This window comes from Argentina silus, assembly GCF_951799395.1.
Source record: "Argentina silus genome assembly, chromosome: 15".
NCBI lineage: Eukaryota > Metazoa > Chordata > Actinopteri > Argentiniformes > Argentinidae > Argentina > Argentina silus.
In genome coordinates, this window is record NC_139669.1 from 7,851,695 (window position 1) to 7,879,194 (window position 27,500).

Genomic DNA, 27,500 nt, shown 5'->3' on the forward strand with positions numbered 1-27,500 from the left:
ATGCAAGCTATAAAAGGTACCATGGTCCTGCAGCTAAAGGTTAGCGAAGCAAGAGGCTGTAAAAAGATGGCCGAACCCCCTCTGTGGAGCACCTCCTGAGGGGGGGGATGAGCTAAACCCAGTGTACTGTACCGTACCCCAACTTCCTGCCCCCGAGATGAAAGCACTTCCTGTCTGAGATTTGGTTGCAGTAGAACTAGAAAGAGGCTTTATTGTTCTGAGGCTTCTCTCATCTTCAAGTGCTCAGGACTGGCACAGCTCTCTGTCTTAAGGGTTCTGGTTTTCTGTTATTTCTCTCTCTGACATGGTCGTGTGGATGGGTTGTTCTGGGGGCATTTGAACTGCACAGCATGGGTTTTGTCGGGGCTCCTATGGGTAGGAGGCGGGTCGTGTGGTTCTGGGGGCCATCCTAGCAGAACGTCAGGATGATGATTCACAGCCCCTGTCAGAAGAACTGCCGTGATCTGACACCATCTCAGACACGACGGCCTCGCAGCCTGAATCTGATCGAGTGAAGAGTTCTGGCATCTCACTGATATAGATGCTGATTTGAATAACATCACAACATCTAGGATATCTGAGCAGCGGGGTAAAAAATAGCCTTTGAGGTCAGTATAAAAACACATCAGTCATGTCACTCAGTCTCATCAACTTGTCAATCACTGGTGAAGTAAAACAACACACTTTGGGAACAGTTTGCCTGAAAGTCATTTGCCTGAAAGTCGTTTGCCTGAAAGTCGTTTGCCTGAAAGTGTCATGTTGGGGGAGTTTCATTGCCCCTTTGATGAAACATGTTGAAAGGTTGCTTATTTAACTTCTATTACTTCTCAAAATGTCTTTGGAAAGCTTGACGTTACCTCCGCCAGTATCCTCTCCCGTGGTAACGCTGTACTGTAGCAAGAGTAACATGTCTACAGTAAACATGCGGTCTCCCTTGGGCCAATCAGCGTCATTTCTGAACTTCAGTTGTTAACTATACCGCCCCCCCTTGGGCCAATCAGTGTCATTTCTGAACTTCAGTTGTTAACTGTAGCACCCCCCCTTGGGCCAATCAGTGTAATTCTGTAAATGCCGGATCTCTATGGCAAGACGCATCATTCACCCAAGTTTCGTGTAAATTGTCACAGCGGTGTCTGAGATATCGCTTGTAACATACGAACATAAGATCATACAAACATTCGAACAGACGGAGACCGACCCAGAGTCCCAATTACAGTGTTATTACAGTTTTATTACACATGTATAGTGTGTATAAAACTCAATGTGCAGCTTAACCAAACAGTGTCATGGACAAGGCGGGTCCAGTAGAGTTACCTATGCAGTAGCAGAGGATGATTGACAGCAGCGTGGCCACGCCCACTGCGCCGAGGGCGGTGCACCTCCAGGAGCAGTGTTTGGGCGACTTCTTGAACTTGAACGCCCCTCTGGAGAGGGTGTTTCTGGGTAGGGGCCGGGCCGGGGTGGAGTACACCGCCCCCGTTGCCATGGTGTAACCTGGCGTTGCCGTGCCGAAGAAAGGAGTGGTTCCTGTGCCGGTCTTAAAAAGGAAGTGTCTGGGGAGAGAAAATACACAGCGCATGAACCTCGTATGAGATGTTGATTAAGACATGAAAAAAACACCCTACTCATTGTTTTATCATCTGCTGTATGCGATGCAACAGACCATTAACACGTTGACACGTTGAATCAAGAGATGCATTATACCATGATGCTTTTAGCCCCAGACACACTAGTCACTGTTGTATGCATTAATTACGGATTGAGCCAATGCTTTCTCTATGGGAGTCAGCCATTGACGGACAACGAAGATGACAAGGGTCTGTCCATGTCCATTTCATACGTTTTGTCCATTTTTTTACAGACAAAATAAGTACAAAGGAGTTCAACTTTTCACAGTCCGTTCGTCCGTTTAGCCAATTAGAAACAAGGTTGCGTATTGAGTTGCTAGGTTATTTCAAACGTTGCACCCGAATTCCACAGATCAAATCGTATCGTGATTTCATAGGTACAGTACCAGTCAAAAGTTTGGACACACCTTCTCATTCAATGGTTTTTCTTTATTTGATTATTTTCTACATTGTAGATTAATATTGAAGACATCAAAACTATGAAGGAACATGTAGTAGTTATGTAGTAAACAAAAAAGTGTTAAACAAACCAGAATATGTTTTATATTTCAGATTCTTCAAAGTAGCCACCGTTTGCTTTGATGACAGCTTTGCACACTCTTGGCAAGGTGTGTCCAAACTTTTGACTGGTACTGTATATGTTTTTATCTGTTTTCTGATGGACTAGTGTGGCCTTAGCCTGCACAAATTGTGAGCATCAGTGCCTAGAAGGGCCAGTGTAGAGATGTAGAGTATATTAATGACCAACAACTCAGTCAGAAGTTATGGCTTGTCAAAAGCCGCAAAAGACAGGAAATTCTAAATAACCACCACCACCACCCATATCTTCACCTAGATGCACTAACAAGGTTTTCCAGCACACAGCTTTGATACCTGCTATAGTGCTGTCTGTTGGTCTACTGTACTTCAAACACCATGTACTGTACTGACCACTGGGCAGGTTGCTTAGGATTCAAAGCTTCTCTCAAACAGCCTACTGTAATTGCTAATGCCAATCACCCAATAAACAGTACTTATACTGTAATCATTCCTCAATGGGAACAGCGTGTATTCTCAAGTCCACGATAGCTTGTATAATCAGGAAATAAAGAGCAGAAGGCTAGATGATAATATTCCACAATGTGAAACCAGGTGTACTGTAAATCCCTGTGTTCCACTGACATTGTAAAAGGTGAGCTGAAAGTACCTCATAAAAACAATCATCTCCCACTTGCCCTTTTACAAGCATAGCTGACTAATAGACCATTACACCTGGCTAATTAAGAGGCTTTAATCTAATGCACTACTCAGGATAGTCCTATTAACTTTTAAACCCATGTGAAAACCTCTTAAGTAAATTAATTGTTGCCTCTCCAGTGATCACTCTCGGATTTATAGCTAAATGCTAGCAGGGTTAGAAGGCCTGCGGGCAATTGACAGACTGGCCATACATCTTAAGTGTTTCTTTTTATAATATCATGTTTAGAGCCCATTCTTGTCACATAAATATTGCTATGATTATTAGATCATTTAACCTTTTTATTATCCCGGTTAGTCTCATTGAGATACAAACTCTTTTACAAAGAGACCAGCAGAAAATTGGCAATCTGTGGCGCTTTCCCAGCCAACACACGGCATGCCTCTACTTTCCACAACCTTAGGGGCCATGTTGTTAGCGCCCGATCAATAACCGATTGATAGGCCAAATGTCATCTATAGATCGCCTCTGAAGCGGCCGAGGCCGGATTAACACATAGAGGGTAGAGCAGATTGAGAGTCTCTGGTAAAGGTTGCAACACGTCACTCCTGAATGACAATGACAATGTCCAGCATGGCTGACAGACATGGACTCAGGGGCTGACATGAGCTGTATTAGGAGAGGCTGGTGGAGGTAGAAATCGGAGGATGGGCTCATTGTAATGCACGGAACGGAATAAGGAACGGAATCAAACACGCGTGTTTCAAACCCGTCGTTTCTACGTGGTTCCTACCTCCACCAGCCTCCCCTGACGTAAGCAGACACGCTATCGTACATTAGCTCACCTCCGCATTATCTAATTTTAACGTTTGATTTATTTATTTTACTTTCACGAAAAAAACCAAACAGCTGTTTACCATTTAGTAGCTTGTTACATCTAGGACATCTCTTAAGCAGCCAGTGTTGACGCAATACCCTCAAGCGTTTTTTCACAATACAGCAGGATTCTGTTAGAAAGCCTGTGTCTGGTGCGCAGAGAGGCGATTAGGAGACTGAATGGGTCAGATGATGAAATGCTTTTGGACATGATTAACAAACAGAGAGGCGGTGTAAACGTCTGATGCTATACACACAGGGACGTCTGAGGCTACACACTCACGATGACCGTCTGTAATTGATTACAGCCACTGTGACGCAATGAAGCACATTACTATGCTAATCCAGACAGCGCTATTGATGCGTGTGTGTGTGTGTGCGTGCACAAGGGTGTGTGTGAGTGTTTTGTGTGTGTGTGTGTGTGTGTGTGTGTGTGTGTGTGTGTGTGTGTGTGTATGTGTGTATGTCTGTGTGTGTATGTGCGCCAGCAGGCGTGCGTGAGTGTGTGTGCCGTGTGTATGTGTGAGTGAGTGTGTGTGTGTATGTGCACCAGCAGTGTGTGTACGCGTCGCTCTCTCTTCCCATTGAAATGGCTCTCACACAAGAGAGCCAACAGCCATCTAAGCTGGCCTCCTCTGCTCCCTGCACACTCCTTCATCAGGCTGACATTTGAAAACACCCAGATGGGGGACACAAGACATGAACATGGGGAGGGTGGATTTTCTGGCGGCTAAGCTGCTACTGTAAGGTGAAGGAGTTCACGAGAAACAATGAGAATTAAGGTCTCCTGACCGTGTAATCTGCCTATTAGCTGCTGCGTTTTGTTAGCATTAGCAGCATTAGCATTTCAAGGTGAGCCAAGGAATAATAAGGATCTGTAATCCATGACTGAGGACGGGGCATCACGGTCTCTCTGTCTGTCTGTCTGTCTGTCTGTCTGTCTCTCTCTCTGTCCGTCTGTCTGTCTGTCTGTCTGCCCGTCTCTCTGTCTGTCTGTCTGTCTCTCTGTCATCAGTCCATCTGTCTCTCTGTCTGTCCGTCTGTCTGTCTCTCTGTCTGTCTGTCAGTCTCTCTGTCTGTCCGTCTGTCTCTCTGACCATCTGTCTGTCTGTCTGTTCGTCTGTCTGTCTGTCTATCTCTCTGTCTGTCTGTCTGTCTGTCTGTCTGTCTGTCTGTCTCTCTATCTGTCCGTTCATCCGTCCGTCCGTCTGTCTCTCTGTCTGTCCGTCAGTCTGTCTCTCTGTCCGTCTGTCTGTCTGTCTGTCTGTCTGTCTGTCCGTCCGTCCATCTGTCTGTCTGTCTCTCTCTCTGTCCGTCTGTCTCTCTATCTGTCCGTCCGTCTGTCTGTCTCTCTGTCTGTCTGTCTGTCTCTCTCTCTGTCCGTCTGTCTCTCTATCTGTCCGTCCGTCTGTCTGTCTCTCTGTCTGTCTGTCTGTCTCTCTGTCTGTCCATCTGTCTGTCTATCTGTCCGTCTCTGTCTGTCTGTCTGTCTGCCTGTCTCTCTGTCTCTCTCTTTCTTTCTCTCTCTCTCTCACTGTCTGTCCCTCACCCTGTCATTCCCCCTGACTATCACCCTCCTCTATCTCTCTTCTTCCCCCCTCTTTCTCTCCACTCGCCCCCTCTCTCTCCCCCTTCCCTCTTTCTCTCTCCTCCCTCCCCTCTCTCCTCCCTCCCCTCTCTCCTGAACCACCTGCCCTGCCAGCGGGGGTCTCAGTAGCAGGTGGCAGCCTTGTAGCCTAGTGCAGAAGCAGCAGCAACACTGTGTGCCGGTATTTCAGGGGCTCGCCCCCCATTAATGTGGCAGTGCCCCCCCCCCCCCCCCCCCCCAGAGATCAGCTCTGCCACCATGTTAAGATGCCTCCCTGGTGTGCTGGGGTTATTGCACACCGAGCCATTATGAATGAATTAGTTTGATTAGGTTCAAGGCGCAGGAAAAAGTTTGGCTTTTGTGCGCACAGATTTGAATCAAAGGCTTTCAGTTAAGCTCAAGACTGGTGGCAGGGTTGAATTATCATTGAATGAGATTCCATGTATAACAGACTTGAACAGAATTTCCTCATGCCGTTCTTGCAAGGAAATCTCCATAGGTACATGATCTACAAAATCTATTAGGAAAAAAAACCCTATTCACTTCATATCCAGTTTCACTGAACCACTCAAACAATTATTCTTTAAGGAGCGTGGCACCCCAATGTGACACAGTATCATTTATGATTTTAGACTCTAGACATAATTTCATTTTACGAGAAGCCTCCCCTGACACATGAATCATAGGAGGACTGACAGTGCGATTGTAAGTGTAGCGTGTTAGAACAGTCGCTCTTAAGCTGACTTCAGACCCTCTGTCATAATGCCTCCCTGAATATTCTAGAATGTTCCAGAATGTTCTTTGTGTGACAGCGCTGTTTAACTGGATTTCATTGGACATAAATATGACAGTTGATGTTAAACTGCATCTTATAAAGTGGGTATATTGAGTGTATTTCATGTACCCTAGGTACATGGTGTTAAAAAGTGAATATCTTGAATGTGTTTTACACTATAGATATTAAATTATTATTATATTTTCACATTTGGTTAAGTTTTAATACAAACTGTAAAGCTTTAGCACAGTGCAGCCTGATAATAATTACCTGGGCTGCCAAGTGTTATGACTCTGAGTCTGTGTTCACTCTCGCCAGGTAATTCAAGCAATAATAGAATTCAATAGCACATTTATATAACGCTAATTGAAAATCTGAGTATTTCTATAGAGCGTTAAGGAGTGGAAACTCAGGGGTTGATTAAAAGCACTTCAGACACTTCGTAAGAATGTGTCTTTGGTACCAACGGAATGACAGAGAACAAGTAATAGCTACTAAGTATAGCTAATGACAGGCTTCTAACAGGCGACTAATTTATTACTTTAACGTGGTGAGCTGGAGTGTTCTCAGTATTAAATCGAACAAAACCTAGAGTGGAATAATTTCTGAAGAAATACCTCCTGCATTTCTCACTTCAAAAAGCAGTCATTATATTTAATTCAAATGTCACCTTTAAGATTTTTGCGAATCTATCGGTCTGTAGTCAATTATTTTGTGAAATTGTTTGGAAAAAGTTGTACAATGAGTCAAACTTGTATCTGTTAAAGAGTCTGCCTGAGTATATCTCTACCTTGGGAGGCTAGTGGAGGTAGAAATCGGAGGACGGGTTCATTGTAACACATGGAATGGAACTGAGGAATGGTATCAAACAGAGTGGTATCAAACACGTGTGGTTGATACCATTCCTCAGTCCATTCCATGCATTTCAATGAACCCGTCCTCCGATTTCTACCCCCACCAGCCTCCTCTGGTCTACCTGGTATAAACTGCAGTTGTTGAGCCCCCAAAATTCAATCAACGCATTTGGGCCAAAGCAGGCCTGAGAAATGCCTGGAAACGCAGGGCCACAGGAGAGAGCTGACATTATGATTGAGAACGTATGAGCCTATGTGTGCTTTGTGCACTCAGCATCATTAATCAAAAACAAAGCGTGTAAGATGTGACAACTTATTGGACAGGGCATGGAAGGTGGTTACCGGACATGTCCGTGGTTACCTTCACCACGGTGCAATCTCTGTTTCGTGAAAGTAACTAAAACTTGGAACCAGTGACAGTCAGTGAGATACGCGAGCATGCATACACACCTGCTATACACTCTTCTATCCGAGTACACATGAAAATCAACTTTTAAATTCACTGCCTGGACAAATGGAGGCAATGCCCAGACATAGGTAATTGTTGCCTTAATCGCAGTGCCATCTTGTTTGGTCATTGTAACTGAAACCTAAAGCCATGGCAGTTTAGGTTAGCTGCCTTCCCCAATAGAGGTGGAAAAAACGGAGCCAAATGAATGACTTAACACTGCTTCCAGGGGTTTAAGTAGCAGTAGCTTAACACACTATGTAATGGATGAAGCGAATAAATATTAGCCACATTTATTTATTCTTGAATAAACACATTAGTAATGCAATTCAGGTTTTTTTTTCTTAACACGTAGGGGGGGGATTGTATTATGAAAGCAAATGCAACATGGAGAATTGCCAAATTATAATGCAAATGCCTTAGAAAGCTGACTCCTTAATAGGGGTCTATGATGTGATTAATGTGTTACAATCAATCATAACATTAGTTAACAATGCCATCGATAAAGTAGCGATTAGTCCAAACAGCCAAACAGCGAAAGCTACAGAGAATGGTTTGTGGGATGTGAGTTTTTCTTAAAGCGCACAGCGAGATGTGGAAACAGTTCAATCAATGTTATCAATATAACAAAACAGGACAGAGGATACGCTAAACCAGCAGAGACATACATACTGCATCCTGACCACATCGATGCAGGCCCCTCCATGGCGGCCGAGCTAAAGGAAAGCCACCGTGATGAATACAGAACACATATTTTCATAGACCTTCTGTTTACATTTCCCAACCGACTCATTAAGTTGAAACATGCTGTGTGTGGTTACATGGGGAGCCAGGGACACCACACAAGAGAAACCATGAGGTTACCATGATGTCCGGTCCCCTCCTACTGCGAGGCACTTGAGGCTAGAGTACGGTGTAGAGCAGGGGAGGCCGGGGGAGGTAGAAATTGGAGGACGGGCTCGTTGTAATGCATGGAATGGGATGGAATGGAATGAGGAAGGGTGTTTGATACCATACCACATGTGTTTCATACCATTCCTCATTCCATCCCATGCATTACCATGAGCCCGTCCTCCGATGTCTACCTCCACCAGCCTCCCCCGGAGTACAGCATAGTCCTGTCAACACTGCTCAGGCGCTCCAAGGTCAAACCGACGTTACTATTCAATTACTGTCTTCCTCAGCACGACAAAAGGAAACAGTTGCTACACAACCCCATTGATTTAGTCTTGTTAAGAGTGATTCTCCGTCCCACTGCATTCTGATAACAAAACTGCAAGGGAGGCATTTATTTATCCTGGCTTAGAAGGGGACGAGGGGTACTCAGAGCCAGGGGAAGCTTCAAGCCTGAATGGACACCCGCCTCCTCTGTCGTATGGAGGCAGCACTCTCCGCCCTCCTTGAGCAGTCTGAACACATTGTACCCATTTATGATTTAGAAATAAATAAAAATGTCCTTTCATCTAGACAGGGGCTCTACGGAGACTCTCACAACTAAATGGTACCCTGCACAGACCATCCTAAACCCGAACCGTAATCTATTTACACAGATGGCCCTATATTGTGAGTTGTGTCCATTTGAATTCAAACTGGCAAGCCCCTGGGTGGCTGTGCTCCGGCGGGAGCAACATGCCTGGCTGCGCTGGACGGCGTCAGAGTGTTTGATCCACCTTCGGGTTATGATTCCTTTCACCTCACGTTTGGTGGAGAACATGAAGTGAACTGATGCAGCAGCAAAGTCCAGAAATGGCCTAAGACCCACTAACCATCTCATCTCCCCTTATTGTTGATTATCTACAGGGCTTTAGTTGAAGGGATTATCTTCAGAAGTCAGATTGGATTTGTGAGATAAATACGAGATATTATAGGAATTGTGGGTAAATAGAGACATAATGCGACTATCAACACTAGCATACCATTTAGAGTGCATGGGCCTAAACATGACTTCATTCTAAGTGATATGATTGTGTGATTATCGGAACACACCCCAATGTCCCTCCTCCCCAGGTGTATCGTGGGAGATGTAGTCCTACCTGCTCTCCAGGGCCACATTGCTGCCCAGGACCCCCCTCCCCCCAGGTGTATCATGGGAGATGTAGTCCTACCTGCTCTCCAGGGCCACATTGCTGCCCAGGACCCAGCTGTCCTGCAGCTGGACACATTCCGCCGTTCCCTGCAGCTCCGCCGTGGGGGGCGGGCTTGGGCTCCTCTGGTTGGCCAGCGAGCCGCGGCTCAACGACGTGATGGACGGGTGCTGTTTGTGAGGGGGCGGGGCTGGCGGCAGAGGGGGCGGGCCTTGGTGGCTTGACAACTGATCTCCTGCAAGAGAGGGGGAGAGAGAGCAGAGGGTGAGGGAGAAGCAAGAGAGGGGGAGAGAGAGCAGAGGGTGAGGGAGAAGCAAGAGAGGGGGAGAGAGAGCAGAGGGTGAGGGAGAAGCAAGAGAACTAAAACATTAGAGGCGTCAAGCATTGCCAAGCATTTTCCAATGAAAAATTGTGTTACCAATGAAATGACAGTAAATCATTTTACAATGTTTATTGTGTATGTTTATGAGTTATTGCCGTGTAACAAGACAACAGTTATTCCAGACAATGTTTTTCAAGAGTAAATCCACTCCCACACCAGTTATGGAAATGTTTTAGTTTGCCCTCTCTCTCATCATGGGGATGAGATGTGAATGCAAGAAGTGAGAGAATTATTGAATAGATTATTGATAAACAAGTGTAAAATGTAAGTAAAGCCCTTTGAGATTCAGCAAAGTACATCTGTCCGTCACAGCATTGAATTGTTGTTATTGATACCTCCACAGCCATGAGACTATTGACCAACGCAATTAAACAAAACAGCAAGCGAAATACCAAATGAAATGCAAGCACTGCAAAAAAAACAACAACAAGAAACAAACAGCTTTTAATGGCGGTCCACAAATAATAAATCTACGAAACACACACCGGCGGGGGTTCTCAGTACCAGTGGAGCTCCTGTTAACCAGAAGGTCATTGAGAGTCAGTCAGCTGTTCCCCTTATGAGTGCTTAACGGGATGTTTCACGTTTGATTACAGCCAGAGAAGACTCAGATAGCTAATGAGCAGAACATTCATTAAAGCACTGAGAGAACAGCTTTTCCAATTTCACACAAAAGCTGTGGTAATTGGCCCCTGCGACGGCACGTCGCCGTCTGGATAATCTATCCATCGTTGCTGTTTAAAAAGGTGAAAAATAAGAACCCCCAACAATGCTGACATTTCTAATTTGCTCCGGTAAACAGCTAAATGGAGCCGGCCTGTTTTCTCTGCCTGGCTTATGCCTCCTCGGAGGAGACAGAGGAAATCAGGGATTGTTTGCTTTAACTTGAAATTGTATTTGCATTGACAGCATGGACTTTTATATCATCGGATTCAGCATAGAGATAGTGTCTCTGTCGTATGCTAATGTCTGATGCTGGCAGAGCCTGGTCTTTTTTACTGAATCCGCCCCCATAACATGACCCTGCAGGCCAGCGTGCCAAGTTACGTCCGGGAATGGGAACGGCTCCACAATGTGACAGGAGGGAACACCAGAAACAACAACTTTGTTTGAAGGACGACGCGCATTGTTGTGGCAGTGGCGGCGGCCGCCGTTTCTAGTTTGGTGGCTATGCAAATCGCGTCCTTGTCGTTTTGCGTTTGTCTCTCGCTGCGTGCCCCTGTCGACAGGAAGTGAAGCTCTGGTGCAGACAGACATGCCCTGCATCACTACCAGAAGGAGGGGCAAATGAACGCATGTCAATCAGAAAGGATGTTGTTTGAGACGTGCTCTGAGGGAGAACTCATGAGACCACTTGGCCCAATGGGAAGGGCAGGAGATAGATGCTCCTATTCAACATGAGTCATTGCCTGACAATTGTAGAATACAGGGGAGGCTGACGGAGGTAAAAATCGGAGGACCGGCTCATTGTAATACATGGAATGGAATGAGGAATGGTTTCAAACACTTGTAAAAAAAATAATGCATTGAAACGTGGCCTGTAGATACAAACCAATTCAAGGCATTAGAGCTTTCAGCATTACCAAAAGTTTTCCAATAACAATCGTAAGTTACCAATTAAATGACGATGAGTCGTCGTTTTGCAGTGTTTATTGTGTATGTTTATGAGTTATAGCAGTGCAACAAGACAACATTTATTGCACTAAACATTTGCCAAGAGTAAACAGCTCCCACACCAGTTAGGGAAACATTCATCATGTTTCATCACTTTCATCATGGGAATGAGATATGAGTCTCAACAGACACACACACACTGGAGCTCAGACTCTAATTCCCCTCAAACTTACCCTTGAATAACATGAAACATATCCCCAACAACTACCACATGCAGGAGCATCTGAGGTGACAGGCATTAAACCTGGTTAATGCCAACCTTTTGAAAAACACAAAATCCCAAATACTTCAAAGGTAGCAGATTCTAAAATAAATCTGTTCTCTGAGTTCTTAAGCCTACAGTATATGAATATTGCAGACTGGGAGCTATGGATGAAGCCTATGCAAGTTTAAACTCCTCTGGAAACCCCTGACGATTGTCTAAGAATAGCTTACAAATGAGGCAAAAGTACTATTTTGGCTTGATATTAAAGCTGCATTCCACAATCTGTCTCTTTGATGCACTAAAAACCAAAGGTCGCCTTTGAGCTTGGTCATCAATTGGTGAGCCGTGAGTGTGTGTGTGTGTGTGTGTGTGTGTGTGTGTGTGTGTGTGTGTGTGTGTGTGTGTGTGCGTGTGCATGTGCCTGTGTGTGAGAAAGATAAACAGAGTGAGAGAGGGAGAGCAAGACAGACAGACAGACAAACAGCCAGCCAGACAAACAGCCAGCCAGCCAGCCAGACTTGCGTGTGTGCGATTGTGTGTGTATATGACAAAGTATGTGCCTACAGACCCATGTGTTCAAGTGTGTGTGATACAGTGAGCTTTATAGACAAGCTTGGCATTGTCTCCTAATACACCAACACACTCAGGGAATTACCCCGGCCTTTTAAAGAACGCCAGAGTGCGGGGATGCGGAAATCAGATGAAACAGATGTGTGTTTTATCGAGCATCGCTTTGAAATCAGATCAAGCCCGATGCCCCCCTTCCATATTTCCTCAATGTCAACTTGTCATCGCCTCTGTCAGCCAGATGCCTTTAAAGGGGCCCGTGTTGATTAATACTGCATGCTAGCGCAGGAACGACGACCTCATTCAGATCTTAATGGTGCTTGCCATATCTATCAAATGCTGCTTTATGCAGTGTCTGTGTCTTAGTGAAAACAGGGCTCTCGGAGCGGAGCGGGGATCTCCCTTTGGCTGGTTGTCTGAGGACAATGTTTGTTCATCGGGAGAGAAGGGTGTGTCACTGCATGTCAACACAACTCCGTTCTCGGCCAAGAGGACTAAATAACTGATGATTGAGATAATCCTTTAAATGACACTGTTACAGATCTTGTATTGAACCAACCAAAGCGTTTGATGTTGAGGGTCTGTGAAAGGATTTGAAGACCAAGTTTTGACTTCTTTTATCTTATCCAGAAAGTATCGCATCAAAAGCTTTTGTTTACCATTATCTTCTGTACGATACTGCTGTATTGTTGTTTTGAAGTGTGATCCATTTTAAGACCTAATCCCTTGACTGCACACAAAAGCCTTCTCTGGAACATTCATCTTGTTCTTCTTCTTCGTCGCGCGATTCCTTGATATTCACCAGTTTTAATGGCTTCCTCAGACATTCACTCTTCGAAAAAAAAAGATTCTTTTTTTGATTAGTCCGCCAAGAAACTGAGTACAATCTCGGACAAAGAATCAGGAGACAATTAAATAACGTTTTACACACACTGTCTGAGCTTGGCAAGCACGATGAAGAATCTTTTATAGACATTGTCTATGTACTGCAAAAGTCCTGCGCCACTTAGCTATCCATTAACAGGCTATGGGAATGCTAACAGCAGAGAAATGGCTTCTACTGTGTTTTACTAGGACTGTGTTGCTTATCATCGATAGGGGAATTGTAGAATAGGCCTACATGTAACATCAGCATTTAATTCAAATAAATCTAGAGCACTTGTAGAGGCAGTATTATGTCCCTTGAAGGAAAAGGAATTAAGAATACAATAGGATAGAATAGACTAGAATAGAACGTATTGTCTAATGAAGCTTGAAACATTATCTTTGGTCTCATTATCTTTGCATTACCAAGCAAAAAAGGGTCCCTAAAATGTAAAAGGTAATTTTGCCTATTTACCTTGGAAGACAACATTTGCAGGATTTTATGGAATAATTATGAGAAATAGATAGCTACTGTATAATGGTTCCTTATAATTTCAGTTGTAGCAGTTTTCTGTAGCGGAGATGGTGGTAGCTTAGTCATTGGGGTGGTTAGGTGTGTGTGTGTGTGTGTGTGTGTGTGTGTGTGTGTGTGTGTGTGTGTGTGTGTGTGTGTGTGTGTAAGTGCGCGTGTGTGCGTGCGTGTGTGCGTGCATGCGTGTGCATACGTGTGTGTGTGTGTGTGTGTGCGTGCATGCGTGTGCGTACGTGTGTGTGTGCATGCGTGTGCGTACGTGTGTGTGTGTGTGTGTGTGTGTGTGTGTGTGTGTGTGTGTGTGTGTGTGTGTGTGAGGTTGAGCCCTGGAGGGTGCCGGGACCATCAGAACAAGCTTGCCCAAGGTGAGTTTTATAAGATTTGTTCTGCACAGGGAAAAGTTGCAGGAGCTTTGAACTACAGAGTCCTGGTGGGGTTTGGAAAAGATGCTTTTGAAATCTCTCCTTCCTGGTATCCTAGCCCTGTCAAACACACGTCCCTGCACCGTCCCAAGCTCTCTAGCACTTTAGAGAGATAGGTTTCTGGAAGAACATTCCACAACACACACAGGTAACATAGCTACATTGTAACGTTTCAAGCATTACATAACCATTCCACAATTATGAGTAGAGTAGTACTTAATTAATCCCAAAGGGAAGCGTCGTCCAGTAATGAATCATTTACACTAATTAAAAAGCCTCATGGGTTGGAAAAAGAGACTGTCTAATTCTCTCGGGTGCACCTGGGCAGGACGAACGTGTGACTGAAGCTGGTTTTATAGCTCCGGACTGGATGTGTATGTTGTTATACAACAAACCACTATGGCAGATGCATAATGTATGAAGACCATATAGAATTCATAAAGAAAGACACATCATGAATTAAACATACATTTCGTACCACGAGATGTAAATGAGACGAGTTGAACTCACTGAACTTGCAAAGCTGGACATAGTTGAAAGAGCTGCTACAACAAAACATCAAAGTAAACAGTAGGCATCTCTCTCTCTTTTTCTCTCTCTCTCTCTCTTTCTCTCTCTCTCTCTTTCTCTCTGTCTCTCTCTCTGTCTCTCTCTCTCTCTCTGTCTCTCTCTCTCTCTCCGTCTCTCCCTCTCTCTCTCCCTCCCGCCCTCCCGCCCTCCCGCCCTCCCTCCCTCTCTCGTTGCTGTCTCTGCTCTCTGAGGAAACATTAGATATGACAGATCATCAGACCACTTAGCGGTTGTCAGTGACTCCAATTACATAACAATTACACACATTCACAACGACTGCTTTGACAATTAGCCTGCTGGCAAAGCTGCAATCCACACAGCTTTTGAAAACTCATCGTCTGTCAAGCTTGACGATCACGGTAATCAAAAGGGAAACAAATAATAAAAAATTGTTCAGGGTATCTTTGTATCCCACCACACGTAGTGTAGAGGCCCGATCTCCATCACAATCGTTCTCCTGATGTCTTTAGCTCACACCCATGCTCAGTATTGTCTTCTTGTTGTCATGGTGATTGATTGATTGATTGATTGATTGATTGATTGATTGAGGTATAGGGAACATTCTGGCTGAGAGCTTTTTCTGAGCGCCTAAGGAAATCATCTTAGAAACCCACACTTTTGCTTCCTGGCTTTTCTTGAGAAAAAACATATATATATACTCAAAGAACGGATGCACCCAGTGGGACGTTAGTGATTCACAGAGCTACTTGGGAAAGTAATGCCAGATATAGCTAGGAGCAGTTCTCAATAAAATGTGTCGAAAGGTTGTTTCACTGACTCACAAAAAAGCCGGTGAAGGTGGCTCAGAGGGTTATATTTGACTCTGAGCACTAACTTTACAGACTGTAGCCATGTCGCACTTCAGTGCTCTGCTTCTGAATGAAATGTCATATGTCACGGCACATGGGGAGATAAGAAAATAGAATCTACCTCCCAAAATACACATACTTACCTACATGGCCATTCCGGACGAGAATCATTGTACAATACCATTGTGCAGCACCAGGATGTCATATATAAGCACTTTTTAAAAAAAAATATTTTTATTCCAAACACTCGAAGGGTCCATTTAGGCCTTGCCCCAGGTATATCTAAACAGTAAACACCATTAAACATAAACAATGAATCACTCGTCATCGCTCTCTATACACACTAATGACAGTTGTCCGCTTCTTCATCACAGTGACCGTTCAAACACATTCTCAGACAAACTGTTGACATGCCGCCCACTCATTTAAGGCCAACGCTTTCCGAATCACTTGAGGAAAACGCTAGCAGGCGAAACTGGCCACTTGTGGCTTTAATAGCTCCTTCTGTCGCTATGGGTGATATGCCAGTGACAGTTCCTGAGCAAATCACTTTGTTCACCATGGAAACCGGGGGAAGAGAGACCCGTCACCAGCAAAATATGGGGCATTCAGTTGATGATTAATTGCGAGTGTGATGTTTATGACTGGATGTGTTCCTCTTCAGATGATTCACACTCACCGAGCACCTCATTAGAAACACCTGTACACCTTCTCATGGTGGAGGTGGTGTAATGGTGTGGGGAATGTTTTCTTGGCACACTTTGGGCCCGTTAATACCAATCAATCATCGCTTGAATGCCACAGCCTATTTGAGTATTGTTGCTGATCATGTGCATCCCTTCATAGCCACAATTTACCTATCTTCTAACTTCCAGCATGATAATGCACCATGTCACAAAGCAAAAGTCATCTCAAACTGGTTTCATGAACATGACAAAGAGTTCAGTGTTCTTGAGTGGCCTTCCCAGTCACCGGATCTGAATCCAATAGAACACCTTTGGGATGTGGTAGAACGGGAGATTCACAGCTTGAAAGTGCACCTGAAAAATCTTTCCAACATCTTGTGGAATCAATGCCATGAAGAATTGAGGCTGTTTTGAGAGCCCTACCCAGTATTAGTAAAGTGTTCCTAATAAAGTGTTAGAGTAACAGGCACCTATGCAGAGGGAATAGGATACGTCCTTCAACTTTGAATGAATAGCTCCAATCGCTCCAGACCTACAGCTTCCAGCTTGCAGCTTATGTCCATGAACAAGAACAAGTATTTAAACACGACGTGTGATTAACAGCGACAAGCTTGAGACATGTCACATCAGGTCTCTCTTGTAAAAGAGATTGTATCTCTATAAAACTACCCTGGCAAAAGAAAAGTTCAATAAAATACATTTAGAAATCTGACAGGGATAGTAGAGGGATACAGATGAAGAAAGCTATTTCTGCAGTGCTTCCCCACAGTCCTAGTTCCCTACTGTGTGTGTGTGTGTGTGTGTGTGTGTGTGTGTGTGTGTGTGTGTGTGTGTGTGTGTGTGTGTGCTTCCCCACTGTGGTCCGCCACTATCCGTAGCTGGCTGTAGCTCTATTATAGCCATGCAGGGCTGAGAGGACACCTGCTATCCAAGGGAAGGTTTGGAAGGTCAAGGCTATGAATTGATATCCCACTGTTTGAATTGCCACTGGATTCATTCAGACTGAAGCACTACAGATGAATTCCAAGCACGGGGGCTATTCCCTATTCCTACCCTATTCCCTATTCTTCCACATGCAAGTCAGTCTTATCCATGGTGTTATCCATCTTCCCACGCATAGGCACACACTCACACTCACAGACACACATACACACACGTACACAGACACACACACACACACACACACACACACAAACACAATGACTCCCAAACCAACCCTTTAACCTTCAAGCTTTTGATGTTTTCCAATAGTCCTTCCTACCCCCTCATCCTTATGATGAAGAAGCAGCAACCTGTGTACTCCCCCTCACTCTGCAAGGCTCCAGCCTGTACAATCAGCATCACTCTACAGCCCTAGGCTCTACGCTGAGGATTCTGGCTGAGTCTAGGACAACTCAGACGCTTTGGGCTAGAAAATAAACATGCTGCTGAAGATTTGCTGAGCCAACTGCGGTTCACCATTTGATGCGATAATGCCCTCAAAGCCACGATTTGTCGTCAATACCATCAGAGGGAGGGGGAGGTGTAACAGTTAAACAACAAATACGAAAATTGTAAAAAGAAAGCAATGATACGTATTTATTTTGTGATAGATACTGTATATAGAAAAAAAAGTGATAGAAATCCTGAGAAATATAGCTCCCAAAAAGAGAAACGTTGTCATGGGAACAAATCTACTACTACGGCGTAGGAATGTCATAACAGGTGATTTAACCGTGATATTATAGTTATTAAATCACAGCTTTGAACGCTTGATTTGATCAACCCGTTGTATAAAATGGATTAAACCCCCTCCTGTGTAAGTATATAGTGACCAAATCCAAGTGTTGTTCGAGAGATAGGTACAGCACATGGATCCTGTGGTACACAATCCATGCCATGATCATGCTAACAGTCATAAGGTACACCCACTTTTTGGGAAAGGAGGATCCAAGAATAACTTTTAAAGCAGTACATTGATATCTCAATTCATCAGTGAAATCTTACGGTAGGAACTAATCTGCTGTGCAGCAGCACCTTGATGGTGAGTTGCCTCCCCTCACCTGTTAACTCAATTATAACACCCGTCAGGTTCACCGTCCTTCAAAATGTCTTTAACACTGACAACAGCTAGACAGCAGAGTTGTCTGTGTTCCCGCCTTGATTCACCTGACAGAATAAAATACCACCCTAAGAAGCCTCGTCTGTCATGTAGCGACTGCTGCCTAACATTTCACTCTGCTTGGCAGCCATTGATTTTCACCTCAACGTGCTGCGTCCAGGAAGACAACATGCAACCCGTACAGAAACCTCCCCTACCTCTCCCCCAGGTTAGTCCAAAGACGTGTGGAAACGATACAGGGCTGGAAAGTGAACAGAAAACATTAGTTTGTCCATCTTCATCTTATTTACAGTGGCAGATGCTAATGAGGTTGCTACTGTAGACTACACTGCTACGTAGGCCTACATGTTGTTATGCTTCGACGATATATAGAAATGCTCCTGTTTGTTCACACAGTAGCTTCTCTATGAACAGCGAACACAAAGACGTGGCAGTCAGTCATATGGGCAGTTTGCTTGCAGGTGCTGTGAGATCTGTGTGTGGGTGGTAGGAGAGCCTTGCTGCCAGAATAATGATGAACCAGTGGGCAGAAAAAACACCTCATGTTACGTCCATGGCCTTCCTAATCATATGTCCTATGAGACGCCCTGTAGGCAGTTAAACAACTCTCTCCATTTACCTGGTTGCACTCTAATAATGAGATAATGTAGCCTCGGTCTGCGCAACATCATTCAGCACTGTTTCACAATAGCATTAGCAGTGGTAATACACTATCTATTAGCAATTAATGCTAGCCTTGCGCGTCATCTCACCCCCAGCCTAGTTCTGCATAAAGTATTAAGCTCTTCACCGTTCACAAGGGCTTTTAGTGTCATGACTATGGAGAAACAAGGAGAATATAATGGTGACAAATAGGTCTGGAGAAAGAAAGAGACTGCGTATGTTAATTGTGGTCAGATACAGCTCCAAATCATTTCTTACAGAAATGTGTCAAGGATCCACTTGTGAGGCCTTCACTGTAAATAAGAGGTTGCCTTGTTCAATTAATAAATGACTATCAAGACGATACTCAAGCACTTACTCTGACATTGACACAACGTCACTTAATCTCTCCAACGACACACTAAAAACAACCTGAGCAATTCAATGAGTCTGAACCGTCTTTTCCGAAAGACACTTGTGATGCGTCCTTCACTCAGCCCGCGGTAATCGTGTTTGCTTTAATTGCTCCAATTAGACAGGGAAACACATAATCAACACATGGGCAATTTCCAGTCCCATTCTGTTCTGATCCGCGCTGCGTCGCGTCTCTCTTCCTGTTCCTACCAAATGGCAACTGTGGGAGGTGGCTGCTGGCTGGAACATGTTCACACTCCGATGAGTTATTTAACACTCAAATCAGGTCCCATCTCCCCATGAAAAGCACCAACGAAGAAGAAAAAAAAAGAACAGAGTGAGAAAACGGAAGAGAGAGAGAGAGAGAGAGAGAAAGAGAGAGAGGGAGAAATATGAGAAAAAGAAAGTAGAATAAGGTAGCATATGGCTGAGAGCAACGCTGAGTTGACAGCTTTGAAGAGGAGCATCTGGGTAAGTGTCTTCAGGCGGGGATGAATACTGAACAGCCGAGAGAGACATTTGTACGGCCATATTGTGGATCCAACTCTCTTGATCAGCAAAAACACAGTGTTGATACTATAGCCGGGAATTGCACAGTAAATACCGTACAGCGGCCGAAGCCATGTGTACGGCCATATTGTGCATCCAGCTCTCTTGATTTTGCAGTGTTAGGCCTGTGGGAGTTGCTGAGCTAACACTCCAGTACTCTCCTCATGCCTTGCTAACCTGTTCTCTCTCTCTCTCCTCTGGGAAGACTCCTGGCCTGGAAGATGGGATCGAGATGGAGTAATAATGGACACAGTAACACTCTCACGACCACAAACTGGCTGAGGGAATAGCGAGACGCTGCTGTGTGTGGTCGGCGGAGTTCACACTGCATCTCCTGAAACATCAACAGGAGAGATATGGAGCCATGATAGAGATGAAGTGGAGGGAGAGTGCAGGGAGACGTCTCCTGCTTCTTCACAGCAACCAGAAGAGGCCCGAATGCCTCACACAACACCATTGGGGAACACTTCATATGAAGTTGTCCCTATGCATGTGTAGTAACACCGTTATCACTATCGAAATAACATTGTTATTAACACAGCGCAGCTCGTAGAGCATTCTGCTCGACAGCACAATCTGTATTCGTTCCAGAACCGTTGCATAACTGTACCTGTGCAGCAACCCCCCCTAGCAAGAACATCTGAGGAATGACTTTGCACATTTTCTCTTTGAGCAGAAAATATGTTCTCTTTGCGCCAGGCTAATTTATGCAGTACGCTGTGTCTGTCTGGCCGTCTGTCTGGTTGTCTGCCACTTATGGCGGTGAACCAACCTACCTGTGGGGCAGTATTGTGCTGCGATGGAGGTCAATCACAGGGGTGGGCCACCTCTTCGCGGCTTCCCTTGGCGACAATAGCCCCTCATTGTCAGGTGTTCAGCCTGATAAGGTCGGAACACCCACGGGGCTTACGGTCCGCTTTTCATCAATGTAATGCTTTAAAAACAGGTTTAGCAAACGTGTGGCAGATCAACTCATTTAAATGCAAAAATCTCCTCTCTGTGTCTCTCTCTCTCTCAGGAGATTAGGGCCAGGGGCTAAGCACATACGGATAAACAAATCAAATCAGCCGTGAGGAGGAGGGCGAGGTTGGGAGGACAGGGGAGGAGAAGAGGGAGGAGGAGGAGGAGGAGGAGGAGGAGGAGGAGGAGTAAATGACCCTCACACCTTTATTTGTCCTGGGGAGACAGAATGAGTGATAGTGCTTCCAGAGCATCAGGTGGGGTGTCTGATACCCTCTCTTTCATCCTGATGACACTCCTCATCCCTCCATCCCTCCATCCCTGCCTCCGTATTCATACAGCGGGAAGTCAAAAACACAAGCGGAGCTACAGCCATCTGTTTGAGATAATGTAACAACAATTATTCTGTAATGTCAACGGTTAGGGTTTCACACAGAGCAGGAGCTGCATAGCAGCACAGCTAGCACCAATGCTCTCCACCGTCATTATCCCAGGCACCCACTGCTGTAGTTGTACTGGGAGGGGGCTGGGGGGGGGAGGCTGGGGTGGGGGGGTTGGGGGGGGGGGGGGGAGGTGAGGTGGGTGAGCTCGTGCTGGGAAAGTGGTGTTTCTCTTTGAGAGCGGGCCTAATGACGGCTATCAATCTCCTCAGTGTCGAGTCACGCGGTTAGAGGACTATCAGGGAGGGGGGGGAGAGTTGGCAAGGGGGGGAGGGGGTGGGGTGGGGGGGGGGGGAATGGATTGGGAGAGAGAGAGAAAGAGAGAGAGAGAGAAAGAGAGAGAGAGAGAGACTGAGGGAAAGAGGGAGAATGAGAGAAAGATAGAGGGAGAGAGAGAGAAAGAGAGAGGGGAGAAAGAGAGGAAGAGATAGGGAGAGAGAGAGAAAGAGAGAGGGGAGAAAGAGAAGGAGAGTGAGAGGGCGGGAGAGAGGGAGATCGCCGCAAAACATCCTCCTCTCTATAGCAGCCGCGTGACAGCGCATTAATCACATTGAAGATGGGTCTCTATCCCGCCCCCCACCCCCCTCTTCTCTCTCTCTCCATCCCTCTCTCTTTCTCTCTCTCTGTCCAGACTGAGAACTGATGGAATAAGCACCACAGTCAAGTCAGACATGTTACGGCATAGTCAATGGGATAGCCACTACAACCAGAACACAGATGCTGAAGCAGAGATGCGAGAGCAGAGATGACACAGTATAGTTAATGGGGTAGACACCACAGCCAGCCATTTCAGGTTCTTTAAAAACATAGAAACTGTTATATACCACGATTCAGAAAGGCACCATACAGTACCAGTCAAAAGTTTGGACACACTTTCTCATTCAATGGTTTTTCTTTATTTTTATTATTTTCTACATTGTAGATTAATATTGAAGCCATCAAAACTACGAAGGAACACATATGGAATTATGTAGTCAACAAAAAAAGTGTTAAACAAACCAGAATGTTTTATATTTTAGATTCTTCAAAGTAGCCACCTTTTGCTTTGATGACAGCTTCGCACACTTTTGCCAAGGTGTGTCCAAACTTCTGACTGGTACTGTACATTGGTTGTATTTAGAACCATTTAGAGAAGCCATGTGGTTCTTCCATAGGAGCCATGTAAAATGGTTCTATATAGCACTTAGGGCATACGGGTGCCTATTATATTTATCAAAGCATGGAACCTTGTTTGGTACCATTTAGAATGCTACAGCATAGCCAATGGGACTAGCCACTACAGCCGGAACACAAAATGAACCAGGTACTTGTGCATGTGCCTGGCTATGGCCAGTTAGCCAACTGGTGCGTCCAAAGCCAGGTCAGGCTGTGCTGCATTGCATTGCATTGCAAAACTCCCTCGTTTTGAAGTCACACATTATTTCAGACACCCACGCACAGACAGCTATCAAAGTTGAAGGTTCTAGTTTCGACTTGCAACAACTCTTTATTCTGCTCTCTCTCTATCTCTCTCTCACACACTCTCAATCTCTCTCATCTCTCTCTCTCTCCCATCTCCCTCCCTCCCCCCTCTCGCTCTCTGTTCCCCCCCTCTCACTCTCCCCCTCCCTCTCTCTATCTCTCTCTCTCTCTCTCTCTCTCACTCTCTCCCTCCCCCTCTCTCTCTCCCACAGTAAAACATGTACACATATGGAGTCATGGAAACAGGCTATGCAACAAGCAAACTTTGCTGGTTGATATGGAGAGAAGGCATAATTAACTTGTTGTGATAGACCTCACGTAACATATACAATTAACAAAATGACATTGCATAACAGCAAGAGCCCCCATTCTTACCCCTCTGAAATCACCTATTGAAATGTGTCTGAGCCAGGGGAGGCTGGCGGAGGTAGAACTCGGAGGACAGGCTCATTGTAATGCATGGAGTGGTACCATTCCTCATTCCATTCTATGCATTAAAATGAGCCTACGATGTCTGCCAGCCTCTGCCAGCCTCCCCTGGTACGAGCACAGAGTATACTGTATCCTCCTGACTCTATAAAACCCATTCACTTCCATCAGTTTCAGTAAGCTTAAATTTTGCCTCCTCTTTCTGTGCTGCCTGCAAGTTGCCTACGAGTTCTCTCTGAGGGGAAGAAACTTTCTCTCTCTCTCTCACTCTCTCTCTCTCTCTCTCTCTCCCCCCCCACTCTCTCTCTCTCTCTCTCTCGCCGTCTAGCATAGCGAGAGGCACACATGTTACAGTCAAGTGGTTTCTGAAACCGCCCGTCCTCTCCCCTACTCCACTACTGGCTTCTAAATAATGAATCCTCTGCCACTTGCAGTAATCCTCCACTAGCAGCCGGGCCCAGAAATAGAACAACATCAGACCCGGCAGCACGGTGACTCTCCCCTTCAGCTTTCAGGCCACATAACCAGGAGTCCTAAAAACCTGTGGAAAATTGCCCACCCCCCACTCGTGGTTCAAGTTGGCGATGTGCATGGGAGTTTTAGCACACAGAGCAACCACACACACACACACACACACACACACACACACACACACACACACACATACACATACACACACACACACACACACACACACACACACACACAAACACACACACACACACACACAGAGACACAGACACACACAGGCACACGTATGCAATCACACACACACACACACACACACACACACACACACACACACACACACAAAGAAATAGACTTAGACACAAGGCGGTATCTGCTGCATGTTGATCACGGTTCCTTCTCGGTGGTGGGTGGGCTGTTGTGGTGTGGGGGCTTGAGTTGGCTGGGGCCTCTGCCGTAGGCCCTCCCAGTGCAGCCGTATGGCCCAGTATCATGTGGGCTGGGATGGTCACGGTGCTGGCTCTGGGCATCTCGGGCTCTCGCTGCTGCCTACTCTACCCACCTGATGTCCCTCTGGCGGGCCAGCCTGTGACAGAGTGGACGCAGTGGAAGCGGGCCTGGTTCTTTAGATGTATTTTAGATGTCCCTTAGAAGGGGCCTCAGGCTTTATGCTGATTCTCTCCTACGGTTTAATGTATTCGTTTTTCAGTTTGCAACAGCCTCTAATCTTGTGTTGTCCTCTTTCTCCTTTTCTGTCCGAGGGGCTCTGAGCCCTTCAAAACTAGACTCCATTTCCTGAATTCTTCCAGGTTGAGTCTGCTCCACCCTATATCCTGGTCCTTGCCCCCCACCCAAGTCCCACCAGGAAGCTGCCCCTGAAATCTTGCACCACACCACAATCCACATTAGTTTACTCTTCAGCACCTGATCAGCCAGAGGAGGATGGGTCCCCCCTGGAGTCTGGTTCCTCTCAAGGTTTCTTCCTCCCAGGGAGTTTTTCCTTGCCAGTGTGCCCTATAGTTTTTTTTTTGCTTGGCTTGCTTTTTGGGGGTCTATGGTTCGGTGTTAGATCATACTGTTTGTATTATATTTATAGTTTTTGTTGTGAAGCATTTTGCGCATTTGTCTATGTAAAAAGTGCTAAACAAATACATTTGATTTGATTTTTCACAAACTCACAAAGACACAGACACAGACACGCACGCACCCACCCACACACACACACACACACAGACACACATGCACGCACGCACCCACGCACACAAACACACACAAAGACACACACACACACACACACAGACAGGATTGGCTCAGAGTGTTGAGTGGTTGCGGACGGTAATTCGATCTGTTAAGCTTAAGCTACATCTGGGTCGAGAGTTGAAAGTTTGCTTGGCAGCCATTGGAGGGCAACATCAAAGCGTGGGTGAGCCAACTATTTCAAAAGGCTTGGAGAGTCAGAGAGCCAGCTGAGAAGGTACAGTAATGTGGAAAGGCACCTCTGGGCTTCTTGTGATGGATGATGAAAGATGGAGGGATGGAGAGAGAGAGAGAAAGAAAGAAAGAAAGGGAAAGAAAGGTGAAAGTGAGAGAGAGAGAGAGAGAGAGAGAGAGAGAGAGAGAGGTGAAAGTAAAGTACAGTTTTTGTCCTGATCACCTAAACCATTTGTATGAAACTGGAGTTCACATGCAGAACATAATAACTAACATGAGCACAACAGTAGCATTTCTTTTCGGAAAACAGTAATTTCTCATTGCTTTCACACACATTTCTAATGTTTAGCAAAACACTTTACACATCTCAACGACATGACACAACAATCAGAAGAGTTGAGTGTTGAGGCATAAAACTGAATTAGTTCCTGATAGCATGAAGCAATTTCTCCCATTATAGTGAATCTCCACACATCTACAGTAAATTGTCATTGCTCAACAGTTCAACTGACAATCAGTAATGCAATTTTAGTTTTTGCAACTGTCTCCCTTCTTTTTTTAAGATATTTGAGATTAATTTGATTGATATGTATAGAAAGCATTCCTATTATCTGCAACTGAAGTGTACAAAAGTGTTTCTGCTGAGTAAAATTTTTACTGTGATTTGTTCACAATCGAAAGTTGGCCAACGTGCACAGAAAAACTGTAATTAATGAGTTGAAATGTTTGCCCTCTTCTAGGAACTCCTTCATGTTCAGCCAGACAGACCAAAGCAGAGGAATCAGACCAAAGCAGAGGAATCAGACCAAAGCAGAGGAATCAGACCAAAGCAGAGGAATCTGAAGAAATATCTGCTAAAGTGCCCTTTCACTGGAGGATCAAAGGCTTCTCCGAGCCTCTCTTCCCCGTCCCTGATTAATGCAGGGGGTACACACACACACACACACACACACACACACACACACACACACACACACACACACGCATGCATGCACACACGCACAGGTACACATACACACACACACGCACGGACACACACACACACACACACATGCATGCACACACGCACGGACACACACACACACACACACACACACACACACACACGCATGCATGCACACACGCACAGGTACACATACACACACATACGCACGGACACACACACACACACACACACACACACACGCGCACAGGAACACACACACACACACACACACACACACACAGGCACAGGAACACACACACACACAGGCATAGGAACACACGCACACACACACACACACACACACGCACGCACGCGCACGCACGCACACACACACACACACACACACACACACACACACACACACACAAGGATGTGAGGAAGTGCCAGCAAAGCTGACGTGTCCTATTGTATGCAGATATGTTGACAGGCTTGGCATTTGGGGTGCAGCTTTGGAATATTGTTACAAAGGCAAGCTCTCACCCAATTACTATGCAAGGAACTGAGGCGGGATTGCATTTTGCACCAAATTGCTAAAATACTCTTTAACTGGATATTGCAGTGGTTACTCATGTGGGTCCCAATTATGTGTCAAATTAGTTATTAAAACGTTAATATTTCTGTTGCTATTTTTCAAGCAAAGATTGGTATATTCATCCAAAAAAAATTGTCAAGATAATGTGTGCCAAACTGAAATTGGAAATTCTGGTTCATTAAGAAATTAGGTGATAAACAAATATTGTTATGTGAAACATCCAATGAGAATTCAAGCAGAATGCATATTTTGACATTTTCTGTCGAATCAAAATTTTTATAGAAAATATGCCTTTAAAAATATATGTAATTTGATTGGAATGTATTACTGAAAGCATGAAAGGGAGAAAACACATTGAAAATAAATGGCATATCAGAGGTGAAATGAGTGGGTAAATGAAATATGTTTTTTGCTTTTGGAGTCGATGATGTAGTGTATGAGGACGTACTAATGAAAGTCGTGAGACCGGGTGTGTGTGTGTGTGTGTGTGTGTGTGTGTGTGTGTGTGTGTGTGTGTGTGTGTGTGTGTGTGTGTGGGTGTGTCTGTGTGTGTGTGTGTGTGTGTGTGTGTGTGTGTGTGTGTGTGTGTGTGTGTGTGTGTGTGTGTGTGTGTGTGTGTGTGTGTGTGTGTTTGTGCACACTGTGTATGCGTGTGTGTGTGTGTGTGTGTGTGTTTGCACCGTGGTTGTGTGCACCGTGTGTGTGTGTGTGTGTGTGTGTGAGAGAGAGAGAGAGAGCAGAGAGCAGGGGGTGATGGGAGAGCTGCCATAAAGTAGCTAAATGGCCGTCTCCACCTCTGACTACGATCCCCACCTGCTGGCGGGGCTGCTGGGTAATAATGATGCCCATAAGTGTCCCTGCAAACATCACAACAGCAGGGCACTGCCCTTCACCTGCCCACCATCAAACACATACGCACACGCACACATGCACACACACGCACACAC

General features: G+C 45.3%; 1 protein-coding gene across 2 annotated transcripts in view; it reads right to left on the reverse strand.

Moving 5' to 3' along the window:
* LOC310815810 (teneurin-3) overlaps positions 1-27,500 on the reverse strand; it is a gene marked incomplete at its 5' end in the record, with an annotated part of 114,626 nt that overhangs the window by 63,544 nt on the left and 23,582 nt on the right. For both annotated transcript variants that reach the window (XM_083685742.1, XM_083685743.1), the window contains 2 exons: positions 1,315-1,553; positions 9,452-9,665. In XM_083685742.1, the coding sequence (XP_083541868.1) occupies positions 1,315-1,553; positions 9,452-9,665 (453 nt within the window). The remainder of the gene's footprint in view (positions 1-1,314; positions 1,554-9,451; positions 9,666-27,500) is intronic.